General features: G+C 42.6%; 1 protein-coding gene across 1 annotated transcript in view; it reads right to left on the bottom strand.

The window, feature by feature from the left end:
• Positions 1-18,005: 18,005 nt before the first annotated feature.
• raf1.L (Raf-1 proto-oncogene, serine/threonine kinase L homeolog) overlaps positions 18,006-20,157 on the bottom strand; it is a 42,296-nt gene continuing 40,144 nt past the window's right edge. Inside the window, exons 16-17 of the mRNA XM_041591022.1 lie at positions 19,704-19,838; positions 18,006-18,670 (exon numbers count right to left, since the gene is read on the bottom strand). Coding sequence (XP_041446956.1) covers positions 18,530-18,670; positions 19,704-19,838 — 276 coding nt within the window. The 3' untranslated portion in view covers positions 18,006-18,529. The remainder of the gene's footprint in view (positions 18,671-19,703; positions 19,839-20,157) is intronic.

Here is a 20,157-nt window from a genome sequence, read left to right as displayed (position 1 = left end):
CATTCCCAAATACCTGCCACCTGCTCGACAATATGCTCTATTCTCTGCTCTCACCACATAAGAATGCCCCAGCAGCCAAATGATGCAGCGCGGTCCACCTGAAAAGAAGAAATGTAACATAACATGCCCTAAAACAGATAAATTCACATCACCAAAAACAAAATGAAAAAACCATTAGTTCATACCAAATGTGGTCTAATGTACGACCTGAATCTGTTGGATTCCCACCTCCCGATTCTTTTGATTGTTGCTTCACCCAAGCCACAACGTGCTGCCTCAGTGGCCGCCCCAATCCTGAAAGAATGTGAAGGGTACCCCTTTCCTTGCAACCCCAAACCCACCAAACACTTCCGAAAAACCGCCACAAACTGAAATTTAGAAAGCACTGAATCATCCTCATGCACCAACAAAGACTTCCGTGACGAACGACGAACCCGCAAAAAACTCTGACAACAGTGCACAGGACATGTATCACAGCCCTGAACTCTATACAAATGAACCGATAACCCCTTACCAAACTTGTCCGTTTTGGAGTTAAATATGGTTAAGTGCAAACTGTCCTCCAACAAAACAACCTTGTCAATTTGAATACCCCCTTCACTACTTCTCGAAGCACTCACAATCTCGCCCAACCGAAAAGCCCCATAAAAGGCTAAAGAAAAAGCCAACTGAAAAAGCTTGATCTCATAAACCGAACTCGCAACCACCCCTAGTTGCCTGAACAAACCCCCGAGCAATCCGAACGTGACCGGCTTTCTCCTGTCCCCTTGCACTCTTCTCCGTCGCAGGCCCTTAATCACTTGCCGCACAATAAAGCACTTCGTAACATCAACCCAACCTCTCAACTTAAATAAAAATGATAAGGCAGCCAAAACCTTACTGACTTTCGAGAAAGAGCAATCCTCCCCCAAATTGGCCAAAAACCATAACAATAAATCCAATTTTACCCCATCCTCCAACGGACCAGATACATACCTTTCAAAATCCACCCATTGGTTCCAAACCCCATTATAATAATCCCAAGTAGCAGGCGTTAAAGAGTTCTTCACCCAACTAGCCAATCGCCGAATGGAATTTTCCATAGATCCTCCAAAAACTGCGAGGGGTTCCGCTGTGCCCCCGGAACCAGATGCCAAAAGCGATCCATCTGCAAACGAGAGAGGGCATCAGCAATTCCATTATTTTCTCCCGGCACATGACAAGCCCTGAACCAAATGTTAAAACCCAAGCATTTCAATACTAAGTAACGCAAAAGGTTAATTACTGGTACTGAATTAGCCGTGATATTGTTTATTGCCATGACTACCGCCATGTTATCTGTGAAAAAATTTACTTTTTTATTCGCCAACTTCTCCCCCCAGGTTTCAATTGCCACCACAATTGGGAATAATTCCAAACAAGCCAAATTTTTGGTTAAACCTGCCTCAACCCAATCTTGGGGCCATTGCCCCACACACCAAAAACCTTGGAAGAAGGCTCCGAAACCGACTGCACCAGAAGCATCGGTATAAAGCTCAAGCTCCCTACTGGACCTTGACTCCTCAAGCCAAAGCGAGCAACCATTGAACTCAGCCAAAAATTTCTGCCACACCCGCCTTATGATCCCTGTTTAGCCGTATAAAATGATGCGGCTGCTTAATTCCCGCTGTTGCAAGGGCCAACCGACGACTAAACACTCTGCCCATGGGAATGATCCTGCAGGCAAAGTTTAATTTACCTAGCAAAGATTGCAGCTGTCTCAAAGTCACCTTTTTGGCATGTAACATGTACTCCACCAAACTAAAAAGATCATCCACCTTTTCCTTTGGTAGTCTACACTGCATGGCCTGAGAATCCATTTCAATTCCCAGAAATTTTAATATGCTTGCTGGACCCTCCGTCTTCTCCGCAGCCACCGGAACCCCGAACTGAGCAAAAACCGACAAAATGATCTGAAGAGTAACTAAACACTCCCTCGAATGGGCTTTCCCTACACAAAAGAAATCATCCAAATAGTGTATGATGGAATTGGATCCCGCTTCCTCTCTAACCACCCACTCCAAAAAAGTGCTAAAAGCTTCAAAATGGGCACATGAAATGGAACATCCCATTGGAAGACATCTATCAATGTAAATTCTATCCTCAAATTTACAACCCAAAAGATGCAAGCAGTCAGAATGCACTGGCAACAAACGAAAAGCAGACTCAATGTCCACTTTGGCCATCAGTGCCCCTGCGCCGTATTTCTGAACCAGTCCAATTGCATCATCAAACGATGCATTGCACACGCTCGACAACTCCGGTGCTATACCATCGTTGACCGACGAACCCTTAGGGTAGGAAAGGTGGTGTATGAGCCGAAACTTGCCAACCTCCCTCTTTGGAACAACCCCCAACGGTGAGAACCTTGAATTAGTTAAGGGTGAAACTAAAAACGGGCCCGCCATCCTACCCAACTGAACCTCCTTAACCAATTTCTCCCTCACCACCTCTGGATATTGCGATGCCGACTTAAGGTTTTTACAACCCCCCCCCAATTCACCAACTTTAAAAAGTATCCTGAAACCAAACAAAAAACCCTCCTCAATAAACAAAGCCTTATCCTTGCTGGGATATCTCGCCAACCATGGACCCAGCTCACTTACTCTGATTGGACTCATCCCTTTTTCCACCACTATCCCCTTGTTTGAACCCACCTTGACGCTGTCTCTTAAAACACCTGGCCGCTGGATGGTTGGAGCCCCCGCAAACTGAACATTCATGCCAAAATTTACACCCAGTTCCCCATTTGCACTGGCCTTCATTAAACTGCCAACATACACCTTTTTTAAGGGGGGCTGTCGTGTTGGCGGCGCCCTGACCGCCGACGCCTGTAAGAAAAGGCTGATAACCCACACTCCCTGTATTAGACCCGGGTTGCGCCTTCTGCGCTGCCATAACCCTTAACCACACACCAATATCCTTATGATCCCATTGTAAACTTGGCCTAACTGACATCCTCTGCCGAAATTGTTCATCATACTTCAGCCAGGCCGTACCACCATAAACCCTATAAGCCTCCCAAATGGAATCCAAATAACAAAAAAGACCCGAACAGTGCTCAGGGTGTTTTTCACCTATGACACTCGCCATGATTGAAAACGCCTGCAGCGAATTCCCAAATGTACGTGGAATTAGCCTATAACGTCTCCTATCCTCATCCTCTTCTTTTCTATGCTCTTTTCCCTTTTCCCACTTCTCAATATTAAAACGTTCCAACGGTAACAATGTGAATATATCAATATTCTCCCTCTTCCAAATCTTTTCTCTCACCTCGGATTTCAAATGCGCACCAAGAGGACCCTCAAAGCAAATATAAGTATGCCCTTTTGCCGCATCCGAAACTGGCAATGCTTTTGGAACTCCCTCTTTTTTCTTCTCCTCATTTTTATTAACAGCCTCCCCACCTGCTGTCACGACTCCGTCAGCACCGGAGCCCTGATCCACCGCACTTAACGTGGCACCCACTTGCACACCCGTAACCGCTACCGCTTCAGCCCGCGCGCCGACACTCTGCACCCTTGCTGATGACTCCCCTTGCGATCCGGGAACCCACACTGCCACTGGATTTGAACTCTGACCCGTGTGCCCTTCCCATTTGCTCATCAAGTCCTTCAAGCCTGCCATAAAACCTGCAAAATTTCCCCCACCACCCCCAACAACACCACCCACATTAATAATACACTCACCCGCCACATGGCGTGGGACCGACTCCCCTGACGTTCCAGGTGTTGCTGTCCCGCCATAGCTGCTTTGTTCTGTAGTTGCTGCTGCCTGAGTAGTAGTGGCGTTGCCACCGCGGCCGTGAGCCAGGCCAGTCCCTTGACTGTCATCGCTGCTTTGCCCCCTCAGCCTGCTGCCGTCCAAAGTCATCTGTGAGGGGAGAAGAACAGAAGACACTCCCCTTGCCCACCCCCCACTGAGCATAGGTGCCGTTAAGTTCAGTTCCCCAGTGTCACAACAGTCAACAGACCCACTGGCCGCAACACCTTCCTCTCTGGCCCCCACTTCATAAGTGCTCCTGTTGCTCTCATCTTGCATAAAAACAGTCCCACTTCCCCCAGGGCCGTCTCCACCAGGCCCCTCGAACCTCTCTCCTGACCTTGGTGCCTGCTCTGCCTCTCCACATCCAAACTCAGACAAGCCTGCGCCATCTTGTACAACTGGCCTCAGTCTGGGTCCTGCCTCACGTCTGCCTGTCTGACTGCTCCTCTCTGCGCGCTCTTTGCCTTTTCCTCTCACCTGCTGCACACCAATCGCTTCTGGCATCTCCCTCACCGCTGGCTGCTGTGCTGATGGACTCCTCTTGCGCCTCCTAATACACGGACCGCCATCTTCAGAAATGTGCACACGCTCTGGAGGTCGCGCTCTCCGCATCCGCAATGGCGCTGCCTTCGCCGCAAAGGGAAGAGCGGCCAATTGCTCCTGGACCCATGCGTCCCCCTTCTCACCAGCCTGGCTCGCTATCCGCTGCAACAGCTCTGCTACTGACGCCATGCTGACACGACCTGTCACTCCGGCAGCTGTACACAAAATGGCTAACAAGCCTGTTACCAACGCTCCCAAACTCGTCCGTTGGCTCCGCCCCCTGCCTACGTCACCTGTCACTGCTGAATCCCCTTAAAGCTACAGCCTGCGTTGCCCTGCTCCTATCATGCGCATTGACGCTGCACAAGGCAGCTCTGTGCTTCCTGTCTCTTCCTCTCCCAAGACTCTGTCTTTGTACAAGAACAGACTTCAATTGCTTCTGAAGTAGCAAAGAACAATTATTGAGCAATCAATTGATAAAGCTACAGGAAAACTTCAAATGGAAATTAGCAAAATCTCACAGCATCTGGGTAGTCATGATAAAAAAATTCCTGAGTTGGAATCCACAGTATCTATGACGACTCATTTAGGGCACAGAAGAAAATTGAATGTCTGGAAAAATGAACACAAGAACTTTGTCTTAAGGTTGACGATTTGGAGAATTGTTCCAGACGGAATAATTTAAGGTTTATTGGAATATGGGAATCTCATAAATTTGATTCTTTACTCAAAATTGTCACAAAAATTATCCCTCAAAAACTAGGGATCCCATTGGAATCGCGTCAGTTGAAAGTGGAAAGACTTCATAGGATTGGGCCACTCAAAGACTCTCATCAGACTAGACCCTAGGCTCATCATTGTTACATTTCTTGACAAAAATGCTTTATTTCAAGCTTTCAAGAAATCCAAGGGTCTCGAATTTGAGGGTAATAAAATTCTTATTTTTCAAGACTATTCGGTTATCTTATCACAAAAAAAAAAAGGAATTTTCTAATTCGGTATCTCTAGGCATTCATTTTTCTCTGCTTTATCCTGAGAGGTTAACATTTTTTCTGCCTTCAGGATCACATATTTTTGTTGACTCCTCAGAGGCAAATCATTTTTATGGATCAACTTGGAAATCAAAAATATTTCAGCTCTCCTTTAATCATCTTCTCTCCCGCAAAGAGATCACAAAGGAAAGAGATTTGAGAGATCTCATCAAGTAACCCAAGTTCCTACTGAAGAACCTACTTTCTTTCAGGACCTTAAGAATAGATTGAGATAGAGATCTCCTACAAAGGATGTTCTCCTCCGATTTCTAGTGAAGACGCTGGTCAGTGGTTCTCTCTCTCTTGACAACTTCTCTATTTAGAGGGTTGGCTGCCCCAAAACAGTTTCGGTTGAAATCGGTCCTATTGTTCATTCTGACCATGCTCCTGTATCTGCTCAAATTTTTCAGAGCCAAAGGTGTTAAAGACTATGTACCATGGTCTTTTCCAGTAAATTTAGCAGATCAACCTGAATTTATAAAAATGCTTCTAAATAGATGGGATTTGTTTGTGGCAGATAATTGTGAGCATTCAATAATCTTCCTCTCTTATGGGATAGTTGGAAATCGGTTATACGAGGTGAGAGCTCCGCCTTTAAATTTCGTCTTGTTTGTAAAGTGCATGACAACATTTTTGAGGCTAAGCACTTTGCTAAAAGAATGTTATACCAATCGGAAATATTTTCCCTCCAAATCAAATTGTAAAAAAATATAAAGAAGTCTCGGACTCCTTAAAGGCTTAAATAACCTTAAGAGATTCACTCTTTGCTCAATACTCTTAAGCTAAGATTTCTAACCTAAGTAATAAAGGTAACAATGTTTTGGTTAATCTTTCAAAATGTTGGGATAGGAAATCCATGATGATTAAAATTAAAGATAAACAGGACTCCCTTACTAATGATCCTCTAAAACTGGTCAATATTTTTAAAAAATACTTTGAATCTCTCTACTCCTCTAATGAGCCTAGTTCTATTGTAAATAAAGACTTTTTAGATAAATTAGTGTTTCCCAAACTTTCTACTAATCTTAATAAAACAATCTCTATAAAATAAGTTATTTCCACTATTAATAATTAAAATTAATTTTTTTATAAGACATTAAAACTGGTCCTTTTCTTACTAACCTATTTAATGACATCTTATTAAGTGCAAAAACACTCCCATCCAGTTCCCTTTCCAACCTGATAATAATTCCTAAAGAGGGTAAAGACCCTGCTCTCCCTGCTTCTTAAAGACCTATCTCATTATTAAACCAAGACATAAAAATTCTTTCCAAAATTTTAGCTGAAAGACTAGCCTTGATTTTACCTTCAATTATTTCTGTGGCCCAAAATGGATTTTTGAAAACACAGTCAGGTATTAAAAACATTAGAGCTTTATTACAAGTTGTTGCTCTAGCCAATAAAAATAAAACACCAAGTACAATAATAAGTTTGGATTTGACAATGTTGTTTGGGGACATGATTTTAATGGTCTGAATTCTTTTGGTATTGTTGGGCCTTTTAACAACTTTATTAAATACCTTTATTCTGATCCTATCTCGGAAATTTTCGTAGCAGGTGCAAAATCCATGGCTTTCAAATTTCTGAAAGGTACAAGACAGAGTAGCCCATTATCTCCACTCCTATTTAACATTGCTCTTGAGCCCTTAATCAGAGCCTTAGACAAGCTAGAGGCATTTCAGGGCATGAAAATTAACAAAGTCTATGTTAAGTCTTTAGCTTTTGCTGATGATTTATTATTAATGGTACAAAATGCTAATAATCTTTAATCTAATTCAGGAGTTTGGTAAGGTCTCAGGGTTTAAAATTAATTCACATAAAACTGAAATTATGAACATTAATGCTTCATTGTCAAAATCCCTTCTCAAAATGCTGAATCTCAATTTACCTAAACCATAGCTTAAATACCTAGGGCTTTTCATTCCCAAAGACTTAAAAAATAGTTATTCTTTAAATTTCACTGCCGCCTTTAAAAAAAACTTAACACTTTGCCAAAAATGGATGAATGCCCCCTTGAATTTTAAACATCTTCTTCAAGATGTTGATTTTTCCTAAGTTGATTTATCCTTTAATCAATTTACCAATCCTGCTTAAACACTGTGATATTAAGGGGCATATTTATCAATGGTCGAATTTTGAATTCAAAAAGACCATTTGACATTAAGTAGAAGGTTTTTTTTTTTTTGGTCGAATAGGTCCGTTTTTGATTGAGTAAGTCTGTATTCGGCCGAATTCGAATCGAAAGCGACAACTGTAAGTGATTAAAGACTTTGTCGACCCTGTTAATGGGAATCTACTTACTTGGGCTGGTCTAAAAAATCGAAATGATTTAAAAATATCGGACCACTGTCTATAAATGATTATTAAAACTGCTTTCCTCTCAGTTTCCAATAAAAAAATTTCTATGCAGAAACATTGGGTAGCGGAGATGATAGCTGATTTGGGAGATAATTTAGAGCTCTTAAATATTAACTAGTTCACTTTCAAGTTTTGGGGTCCCTCTTCTGACCTTAAACACCCCCTTTCAGATACGGCTTTGAGATGGTCAAATTACCTTTTTAGTGACATCACCCCCATCCAGTTAACATCGTAAATTGTTACATTTAAGAAAGGTTTTTCTTCAGAGCTCTGGAGAGCTCAACACTTTCAACTAATCCATCTTGGATATGGAAAACCTTATAGTTCCTGTAAAGACTTGGGTCACTTTTGGTCCTTCTCCTTTTACATTGAGTGTAGTTTGCAAATCTAATCCCAATATGATCTGGAATTTAATTGTCCGCTTTATGGCGGCTACTAAAAAGTCCCTATTTATGTGTTGGATCTTAGAGTCTCCCCCCTCCATGAAAGATATTTTAGCAGAATTAAGGCAAGAGGCCATAAAAAGCGAATCACAAGAACCTCATCTCAAACACTGGTTTTCTGAAAATTAGTTGCTTTATTTTGATCAAATTTATTCGAGACACAAATCCAAAATTTTGGAGCCATTACAAATTTAATTATGTTTATTTCTAGGGCAATTTTATCAGCTCTGTGTCAGAATAAAATATTTTTTTTATATTCCGCCATGTGAGGTTTGGTTTTATTTGTTGATCTGGTTATTTAATAATACTTATTTAATTTTGGAGTCAGGAAGGAATTTTTCCCCCTCTGAGGCAAATTGGAGAGGCTTCAGATGGGGTTTTTTGCCTTCCTCTGGATCAACTGGCAGATAGGTAGTTAATAAACAAAACAAAAAAAAAAATGGTTGAACTCGATGGACATTTGTCTTTTTTCAACCTTACTTACTATGTTACTATGTTACTATGTTACTATGTATGTTACTTTATGGCTTTATTAGCTCATTATCTGCAATCATATAATTATCTGCTCATCTTTATATCATTATTATATACTTTGGAATTGTAAATCGCACATCATGGACATTTATGTCACCTTATTGTGTTTAAAATAATCTATTCAATTGTAAATCTTTTATGCTTTGAAAAACCCAATAAAAATGATGGGGAAAAAAAAACAAAGAACTGATGTGAGGAGGTGGAGATTAACTATATATTTATATATACAGTGGTGTGAAAAACTATTTGCCCCCTTCCTGATTTCTTATTCTTTTGCATGTTTGTCACACTTAAATGTTTCTGCTCATCAAAAACCGTTAACTATTAGTCAAAGATAACATAATTGAACACAAAATGCAGTTTTTAAATGAAGGTTGACGTTATTAAGGGAGAAAAAAAACTCCAAATCTACATGGGCCTGTGTGAAAAAGTGATTGCCCCCCTTGTTAAAAAATAACGTAACTGTGGTTTATCACACCTGAGTTCAATTTCAAAGGTTATAAAGCCATTTCTAAAGCTTTGGGACTCCAGCGAACCACAGTGAGAGCCATTATCCACAAATGGCAAAAACATGGAACAGTGGTGAACCTTCCCAGGAGTGGCCGGCCGACCAAAATGACCCCAAGAGCGCAGAGACAAGTCATGCGAGAGGCCACAAAAGACCCCAGGACAACATCTAAAGCACTGCAGGCCTCACTTGCCTCAATTAAGGTCAGTGTTCACGACTCCACCATAAGAAAGAGACTGGGCAAAAACGGCCTGCATGGCAGATTTCCAAGGCGCAAACCACTTTTAAGCAAAAAGAACATTAAGGCTCGTCTCAATTTTGCTAAAAAACATCTCAATGATTGCCAAGACTTTTGGGAAAATACCTTGTGGACCGACGAGACAAAAGTTGAACTTTTTGGAAGGTGCGCGTCCCGTTACATCTGGCGTAAAAGTAACACAGCATTTCAGAAAAAAGAACATCATACCAACAGTAAAATATGGTGGTGGTAGTGTGATGGTCTGGGCTTGTTTTGCTGCTTCAGGACCTGGAAGACTTGCTGTGATAGATGGAACCATGAATTCTACTGTCTACCAAAAAATCCTGAAGGAGAATGTCCGGCCATCTGTTGGTCAACTCAAGCTGAAGCGATCTTGGTGCTGCAGCAGGACAATGACCCAAAACACACCAGCAAATCCACCTCTGAATGGCTGAAGAAAAACAAAATGAAGACTTTGGAGTGGCCTAGTCAAAGTCCTGACCTGAATCCTATTGAGATGTTGTGGCATTACCTTAAAAAGGCGGTTCATGCTAGAAAACCCTCAAATAAAGCTGAATTACAACAATTCTGCAAAGATGAGTGGGCCAAAATTCCTCCAGAGCGCTGTAAAAGACTCGTTGCAAGTTATCGCAAACGCTTGATTGCAGTTATTGCTGCTAAGGGTGGCCCAACCAGTTATTAGGTTCAGGGGGCAATTACTTTTTCACACAGATTTGGATTTCTTTTCTCCCTAAATAATAAAAACCCTCATTTAAAAACTGCATTTTGTGTTTACTTGTGTTATCTTTGACTAATAGTTAAATGTGTTTGATGATCAGAAACATTTTGTGTGACAAACATGCAAAAGAATAAGAAATCAGGAAGGGGGCAAATAGTTTTTCACACCACTGTGTATATATATATATATATATATATATATATATATATATATATATATATATATATATATATATATATATATATATATTATATATATATATATATATATATATATATATATATATATATATATATATATATACTGGGAGGGACCAAAACTCAATTCTCTGTCCCACATTCAGAGGTGAATAAAGACAAAACCCCTAACATCTGCACTGACAGGAGGGCCAACTTACAGTAAAGAATCCCTTCCTATGCTGATGGTGAGATCTCCTTTCCTCCCCACCAATGAATCACTCATTCCCCTCTCTTGGTAGGGAATCCCATAACCTGACTGTCCTTACAGTAAAGAACCCCTTCCTATGCTGATGGTGAGATCTCCTTTCCTCCCCACCAATGAATCACTCATTCCCCCTCTCTTGGTAGGGAATCCCATAACCTGACTGTCCTTACAGTAAAGAACCCCTTCCTATGCTTATGGTGAGATCTCCTTTCCTCCCCACCAATGAATCACTCATTCCCCTCTCTTGGTAGGGAATCCCATAACCTGACTGTCCTTACAGTAAAGAACCCCTTCCTATACTGATGGTGAGATCTCCTTTCCTCCCCACCAATGAATCACTCATTCCCCTCTCTTGGTAGGGAATCCCATAACCTGACTGTCCTTCCAGTACAGAACCCCTTCCTATGCTGATGGTGAGATCTCCTTTCCTCCCCACCAATGAATCACTCATTCCCCTCTCTTGGTAGGGAATCCCATAACCTGACTGTCCTTACAGTAAAGAACCCCTTCCTATGCTGATGGTGAGATCTCCTTTCCTCCCCACCAATGAATCACTCATTCCCCTCTCTTGGTAGGGAATCCCATAACCTGACTGCCCTTACAGTAAAGAACCCCTTCCTATGCTGATGGTTAGATCTCCTTTCCTCCCCACCAATGAATCACTCATTCCCCTCTCTTGGTAGGGAATCCCATAACCTGACTGCCCTTACAGTAAAGAACCCCTTCCTATGCTGATGGTGAGATCTCCTTTCCTCCCCACCAATGAATCACTCATTCCCCCTCTCTTGGTAGGGAATCCCATAACCTGACTGTCCTTACAGTAAAGAACCCCTTCCTATGCTGATTGTAGGGAGATGGTTTCACCATGAAAAGTCAATTGAGCATTTAAAGATAAACAATCCCCAGATTGTCAGGCTTGGAAATAAATAAATCCAAATCCACAGCCCTTATGGTTGATCCACTTACAGAACATAAACACGTCTGCACTTTTCCCTTTAAGGTGGTAACAGAGTTGACTTACCTTGGGGTGAAGGAGACATCAGCAATACTTATTAAATAGAGGAGGGCTCTCCATGAAGTAAAGTATTTACTCACCACATATAGGAAGTGGCCCTGAGCCCTGAGCACGGGAGTGGACAACCATGAAAATATCTGGAGCAGACTCTCAAATGAAGGCGTCTTCCAACAGATGGTTAAGCTCAAGTAGAAAAGATTTATTATGTCCTCTGCCTTACGCGTTTCATGTTACAAACACTTAATCATAGGCTGAGTATGTGAAGCTCAAACACCAATATTTACACAAAAGTGCACCAATCACAACACTCTATCAATAGAACGTGATCCAATCCCTGAATCTTTTAAAACTTCTTTGGCATTTTTGTACTATATTCTTGTATTTATGTTTTAAAGGATCAAACCAACCCTTGTCCTTTAAAGGTGTAGTTGGCGCCAGAATAGTGTTTATTGGTGCAATCTAATTAGTCTAACATTACGCTAGGTATAGCACCTACCTAGGTTTTTGAAACAATGCCAAATCTAGAGACAGACAGCATCTAATCCTTAGTTTGGGTGTACTAATATGGCTTTACATACAAAAAGGTGCACTAAAATAGCTCTGACTTCAACTGTGAGCCTATCACTTTAATTCTACACCCTTGGGAAAATATCCTGTAGAGGTGTACCAAAATGGCACCTGCCAAACAAGAGGCATGTACCTTTCTAATTATATTAAAAGACTCACCTGAGATAATTGGACATAGGGGTTGGTCTGATGTGGGGGATTCAGGGATTGGATCACATTTTATTGATAGAGTGTTGTGATTGGTGCACTTTTGTGTAAATATTGGTGTTTGAGCTTCACATACTCAGCCTATGATTAAGTGTTTGTAACATGAAACGCGTAAGGCAGAGGACATAATAAATCTTTTCTACTTGAGCTTAACCATCTGTTGGAAGACGCCTTCATTTGAGAGTCTGCTCCAGATATTTTTACAGTTATCAGTAATACTTACCCCTGAACCTAAAGCTTCTTCTTGACTGGCCGTCCAATAAGCTGAAATCATAGACCAATCTCCCTGTAGTCCCACAGTTCGCTGCTTCTATTGGCCAAACTACTATATGATCTCCAACATGCGCCTGTATGGTACCCAAGTCCTACTTCCCAAACTCAATGCTATTTTTCACCAGATAATATGGGCTCAATCCAGAGCCTGATTAAATCTGCGCCCTAAATCCAAAGCTGTCTGTTTCTACCCGATATATACACCTCATCTATAATCCATATATACCTGATCTATACCTGTACTACTTGATATATACCTGTACTACCCGATATATACCTCATCTATACTCCATATATACCTGTACTGCCTGATCTATACCTGTAGTACCCAATATATTCCTAAATTACCTGATTGGCTCAACTTATTGGGTTTGATGCAAATTCTATGAGCTGAATACTGGGGAACCCCCAACTGTACCCTCTCAGGCCCTGCTTCTACTTGTTTCATTCACTCCACACAGTCTGTTTAAAGGAGAACTAAAGCCTAACAAAAGAAGTAGGTAGAAATGTTGTACCTGATGTTTTGTGCTTCTGTACCAGCCCAAGGCAACCACAGCCCTTTAGCAGTAAAGATCTGTGTCTCCAAAGATGCCCCAGTAGCTCCCCATCTTCTTTTCTGCTGATTCACTGATTCACATGCTCTGTGCTGCTGTCACTTACTGAGCTTAGGGAGCCACTCACAATATACAGTACACATAGAATAGAAATGTCACAATATAAGGCTGATTAGTAATTAATACACATAATTACTACATGGCAGCACAGAAACCAGTGCAATTAGCATCAGAATTGAATAATCAGCAAACCTGTAGCATCAGCTTATATTACAGCCAGGGAAGCTCATTTTCTGCTGGATAATTAGTGACGAGCCCTAAGCTTAGCTTCTCAACAGCCAATCAGAGCCCACTGAGCATGTGAGTGTCACAGACACTTTCCAAGATGGTGACCCCCTGTGACAAGTTTGAAGTCCTGGATCATTGCTGCTATTGACAAGCTCAAACTTTAGCCTCGTGCAATAAGTTCACTGTATAAAATAGGACATTTTAGGGTTTATTTGCCCTTTAATGACAAACAAGCTGGAGGGGGGCAATTTGGTCACAAAACCCTGCAGAGAGAGCGAGCTGGTGGATATATAAATTAAAATCTCTGGTACCTCATGGACTTAATGTGGACTTTAACCTAGAGCTTTTTTGGAATATTTCCTGTACATGTTGGATGATAGAAAAGACTTTTCGTTTTCAAATAAACACCGACCAGTTTTTTGGCTGATAAAAGACTAATGTGCGTATTGATAAAGTTTTCAATCTCAAATCATGTGGGACAATAAAAGAGCGACAGTCTGGAGAGACGTAATCGATGTTGGAGGAAGACTATGAGGCGGAACATTGCGGAAGCTACAGACACGCGGGGAGTTGCGCAGTGAGGTCCGGGAGACTTCCATTGCTCCCGCCCACATCCCTATTGTTTATAAAAGAGCCGATCATTTAGAAATGATTTTCGGGCACTGAAGGTGGAGACGCTGCACTCGATTAGTCTCTTTTCTTCCCCAAAAAAATCCTCTTTTGAGTTATACAACAATCCCTCTTTTTGGAATTGGATTTTGAAGGTGGAAGAGAACGGATTGTTTGGATATGGGACCTATTTGTATTTATATGAACCAGCTGATCCACAGCCCCAGTAACAGGAGTATGGGACAAGCAAGACTGTACCACTGGGTAACAAGTTCTTACTACACCACGAGACCTTGTTACTACCCTAGGAGACGTTAATACCCTACGAGACCTTGTTGCTACACCACGAGACCTTGTTGCTACACGACGAGACGTTAATACCTTACGAGACCTTGTTGCTACACCACGAGACCTTGTTGCTACACCACGAGACCTTGTTGCTACACCACGAGACCTTGTTGCTACACCACGAGACCTTGTTGCTACACCACGAGACCTTGCTGCTACACCACAAGACGTTAATACCCTGCGAGATGTTGTTACTACACCAAGAGACCTTGTTGCTACACCACGAGACCTTGTTGCTACACCACGAGACCTTGTTGCTACACCACGAGACCTTGTTGCTACACCACGAGACCTTGTTGCTACACCACGAGACCTTGTTGCTACACCACGAGACCTTGCTGCTACACCACGAGACCTTGCTGCTACACCACAAGACGTTAATACCCTGCGAGACGTTGTTACTACACCAAGAGACCTTGTTGCTACACCACGAGACCTTGTTGCTACACCACGAGACCTTGTTGCTACACCACGAGACCTTGTTGCTACACCACGAGACCTTGTTGCTACACCACGAGACCTTGTTGCTACACCACGAGACCTTGTTGCTACACCACGAGACCTTGTTGCTACACCACGAGACCTTGTTGCTACACCACGAGACCTTGCTGCTACACCACAAGACGTTAATACCCTGCGAGACGTTGTTACTACACCAAGAGACCTTGTTACTACACCACGAGACCTTGTTGCTACACCACGAGACCTTGTTGCTACACCACGAGACCTTGTTGCTACACCACGAGACCTTGCTGCTACACCACGAGACCTTGCTGCTACACCACGAGACGTTAATACCCTGCGAGACGTTGTTACTACACCAAGAGACCTTGTTACTACACAACGAGACGTTAATACCCTGTGAGACGTTGTTTCTACCCCACGAGACCTTTTTGCTACACCACGAGACCTTGTTTCTACCCCACGAGACCTTGTTTCTACCCCACGAGACCTTGTTGCTACACCACGAGACCTTGTTACTACACTATGAGACATTGTTACTACACAACAAGGCGTTAATACCCTGTGAGACGTTGTTAGTACACCACGAGACGTTGAGACATTGTTACTACACTACGAGACGTTGAGACATTGTTACTACACTACGAGACGTTGAGACATTGTTACTACACCACAAGACGTTGAGACATTGTTGCTACACTACGAGGAACTGAGGTGGAGAGTTTAAGGCCTTGAACACATCCCTTTGCGGTACCAGGTGCTGTACTGAAGGACATACGCCTGTTACAGGGTCAAGTTATCCAATCAGAGCAGATATCAGCAGCACACCGTAGATATGAATAAACATGTATTTTATTCTATCAAATTATTTCAAAACAGCCGTTTTGAAATAATTTGATACAATAAAATACACGTTTATTCATATCTACGGTGTGCTGCTGATATCTGCTCTGGTAACTACACTACGAGACGTTATTACACTACGAGACGTTGGCAAGTTGAGAAGTCCGTTTCCTTCTCATAATTGAAGGATCGTTCTCATTTGTCACCAAAGCAGCGGCTGACTTTGCTAAGGTTCAATTGTGCCCTTAAGGCTCCCCACAAGCAGCACCCCCTTCCCTCATCTATATTAGTAGGGGTCACAGTAAAGGCCTCGTTCCTATGATATAATGAGATATACAAGGTTACACTGAGATGTAGAAGCCAATAACTGGGCAGGGCTACGTCATCAATAGGAATGTCATGTGCAACAGTATTGGATTGTAAGAAACACAAGAATCAGTACAAATCGTATTTACTAACTACAGACTATACTTGATCCAACTATATATTGTGCACAGGACCTACTACACCTCATGTCATTAATGCACATACCCCAGACATCAGCTGTGCCTTATAGAAAGGGAATTGTATCCATATGATGTACTGGAGGGAAACACTGCAATCAGCACTGCACATTCCAATGCTCACGACCCCCAAACTCAGCATTCTGCCCATAATACAGGATCTTAAAGGGGAACTATCGCAAAAATGAACATTTAATATAAGCTCCTTTTGCCTAGCGGATGTATTAGAGCTCACTCTAATAACTGATTCCAGTACAAATAAAATGTAACAAAATAACTGCCTTTTGTACAAATCCTGCATGTAGAGAGACATGATGTCTGGTGAGTTTAATAGAGTGACCTCTAATACATCTTCTAGGCAAAAGGAGCCCCCCTATAAGATATATTGGATCTAACTGTCAGTGAATATCTGACACCCAACTGCTGCATGAAGAGAGAATGAAGAGAAACAGATGCTGAGAGGAATAGTGAAGATAAACCTGATTATTTCAGAGACAGAATATTTAATTGATTGTATTTAGAAAGTTTCTTACTTCAGTATGAGAAAACATTTTTATTTTCACGATCGTTCCCGTTAAAGCTAAATCAATAGCAAGCGTTGATCTTACTGGTGTCATTATTACTGACAGAGACTTATACCCCACAACTGGAGGATCCTCACCCCCCCCCACCTTTACTACTTGGAAGTCAGTAATGCGAGACAAATGCAGTGTTCTACAACTAGGGGCACATTTACTAAGCACGAGGATTAGAATAAAATGTCAAAGGTTTTTTTTGGCTACTTCAACCATCGAATTGGCTACTTCGACCTTCGAATCGAATGTTTCGAAACTAAAAATCGTCCGACTATTCGATAGTACTGTCTCTTTAAAAAAACCACCTACTTCACCACCTAAAACCTACCCATAGGCTTTCTAGCCAATTTCTGATAGAAGGAAAATCGTTTGATCGATGGATTAAAATCCTTCGAACGATTTTTCCCACGATCGTTCGAACAAACTAATTGCGGTAAATCCTTCGATTAATTAACTCTCGATATTCGACCAATAGTAAATGTGCCCCTTAATGTATATTAAAAAGGGGGTTCCCACTAGAATTTTATAAAATCTGGGGTCCCTGGATGGATATGTAACCCCAACACTGCAATAAAGAAACGGTGGCTCTGGGGCGTCTCACCTGATCCCATTCTGTCCAATGAGAGTTGAGTGGGTGGGTAGAAAGGTTCTGATTGGGCAGATTCCAGCAGGGAATTATAATGAGGTGGGAGCTGCCATTAGTAATACACAGATTCCTATAGACACAACATTATTGAGGCCAATAAACACTGCGCAAACCCTGTGCTCTACATTTATCCTTCTCTTATTCTGCCCTATGGGAGGAGCCAGTGCCATTTATAACATTCTGATTGGACTGCCAGGCCACTCCCACTCATGGTTCCTTGTAATAGGATAACACAGCGGGAGCCTTGTGGGAGGTGCCAATGACCTGCCCCTCCCCCTTCTGCTGGTGAGACAATGGCTGCTTAGAGAAAGCTGAAGCTGCAATGAGACCCTCACATTATACCAAATCGTTACTGCTGGGCTTTATCACCTGGAGCCCCCCAGCTAATGTTCAGGTAAATGACACATCCCAGGCGGTTCCTGCTGGAATATCTGGTTTGATTGTAACTAATCGTCTCTCACACCGTGTCCTGGGCAGTGGGAAACAGACAAGAGTAAAACGTAAGACGCATTTAATTTATGACAAAAGGGCAAATCAGTCGCAATAAAAGAACCAATTAAAACCCAAATCAAATAATAACAAACGGTATCACCCCCATTCCCTTTATAGTGCAGTGTGGGGGTCTCAGCTGGACGGGCTTTGTACATTGTGTATGTGACCACGGGGCCCCCCAGCTGCACAACCCAAACCTCCCTGTACTGCCCAATCGTCTCCCTCGTCTGTCCATCAGCTGATGTGCAAATCAAGTCTATTAATGACCCCCCCACTCCATTCTGCACCCCAACGTTGCTCCATCACAGAGAGAATATCCCCAAATTCATCTGGGATAAAAGGAAGAATATTCCAGACCTCAAAGCTGCAGGAGTGGGATAACTGCGCTGTTGCTATAGGAACTGGACAGTTTATATTGGGGTGTCACACTGGAGAGTCCTAGCCCCCCCCGGAGCAACTGCCCGAGATGCTGAATAAAGTCCGGTTGGGATAAAGTACTTGGAGCTCAGTGAGAACTTGGTGACAGTCAGAAAACTGGCAGTCGGGTGGAAGTCAATGTACATGAGTTGATGTCCTCTGTGTGTGCAGCGCGGTGTAACGAGGGTTCTGATGCACTTCTGTTAATTTTGGGCAACGAGTGTTGTAACAGCTCAATGGATGAAAGGATCTGGCAAAGAGTAAATAGATCAGTAACTGCAGCTTATACTGCATGCAACTGTCATCTATAGACTGGCACTCATATTTATATATACATCACTTGCACTAGCCTACACCCCAATTTAACCTGCTGCATTATATCAAAGTGTGGGGGACCATCATCCACTGTAAAAAATAAGTACCCCAAATCTCCCCCTAACTGACCTTCAGACTGGGCCCCCTTAGCTCATAACAAGGTTACAGATATAAAGAAACATTGGGGTGTCACCCTGCTATAGTTCCAGGGGTACCCAGGGTACAAATAAGCACTCACCCCAAATCTCCCCCTAACTGACCTTCAGACTGGGCCCCCTTAGCTCATAACAGACAGATATATAGAAACATTGGGGTGTCACCCTGCTATAGTTCCAGGGGTACCCAGGGTACAAATAAGCTCTCACCCCAAATCTCCCCCTAACTGGCCTTCAGACTGGGCCCCTTAGCTCATAACAAGGTTACAGATATATAGAAACATTGGGGTGTCACCCTGCTATAGTTCCAGGGGTACCCAGGGTACAAATAAGCTCTCACCCCAAATCTCCCCCTAACTGACCTTCAGACTGGGCCCCCTTAGCTCATAACAAGGTTACAGATATATAGAAACATTGGGGTGTCACCCTGCTATAGTTCCAGGGGTACCCAGGGTACAAATAAGCTCTCACCCCAAATCTCCCCCTAACTGACCTTCAGACTGGGCCCCCTTAGCTCATAACAAGGTTACAGATATATAGAAACATTGGGGTGTCACCCTGCTATAGTTCCAGGGGTACCCAGGGTACAAATAAACACTCACCCCAAATCTCCCCCTAACTGACCTTCAGACTGGGCCCCCTTAGCTCATAACAAGGTTACAGATATATAGAAACATTGGGGTGTCACCCTGCTATAGTTCCAGGGGTACCCAGTATAAATGGGGGGTACGGTAACCCAACTGATTATTCATTATGAAGGTGTATTTATGGGCGGAGCTGAACAATAAAGCAATGGGGGTGCACGTGACTCACCTGGGGGAAGAGGGGTCGCTCGTCCCTGAGTTTCTTGATAGAATCTGCAACAAGTCTCTTCATTGCTTTGGGGCAGTTCTTGTAGAGTTTACTGAGGTCGGGGCCCATCCCTCCTCGTCCAACCAGAAATATGATCTAAGGACAATGGAAAGAACTTGTTGAATGTGACTCCTGCCCCTGCTGGGGGTAATATCCAGGACCGGGGGGGGGGGCAAAACCCCATTGGTTGGAGAGGCTACAGTTTTGTTTCTTCTATAATGCCCTATTCATCTACCCGTCTCATTCACACCCTGGTTGCTAGGGGAAATTGGATCATAGCAACCAGACAGCTGGTACAATTGTGAACTAGAGAGCAGCTGGGCAGACATGTAAATAATAAAAAAAAACCAGAATAAATAAAAATGAAGACCAAGTGCAATTGCTTTCAGAATATCTGTAGTAAGGCAAGATAGTT

Source organism: Xenopus laevis, chromosome 4L (assembly GCF_017654675.1).
Source record: "Xenopus laevis strain J_2021 chromosome 4L, Xenopus_laevis_v10.1, whole genome shotgun sequence".
In the NCBI taxonomy this organism is placed as follows: domain Eukaryota; kingdom Metazoa; phylum Chordata; class Amphibia; order Anura; family Pipidae; genus Xenopus; species Xenopus laevis.
The sequence above is the reverse complement of the archived record's forward strand: the minus strand, read 5'-3'. Positions and strand labels throughout refer to the sequence as shown.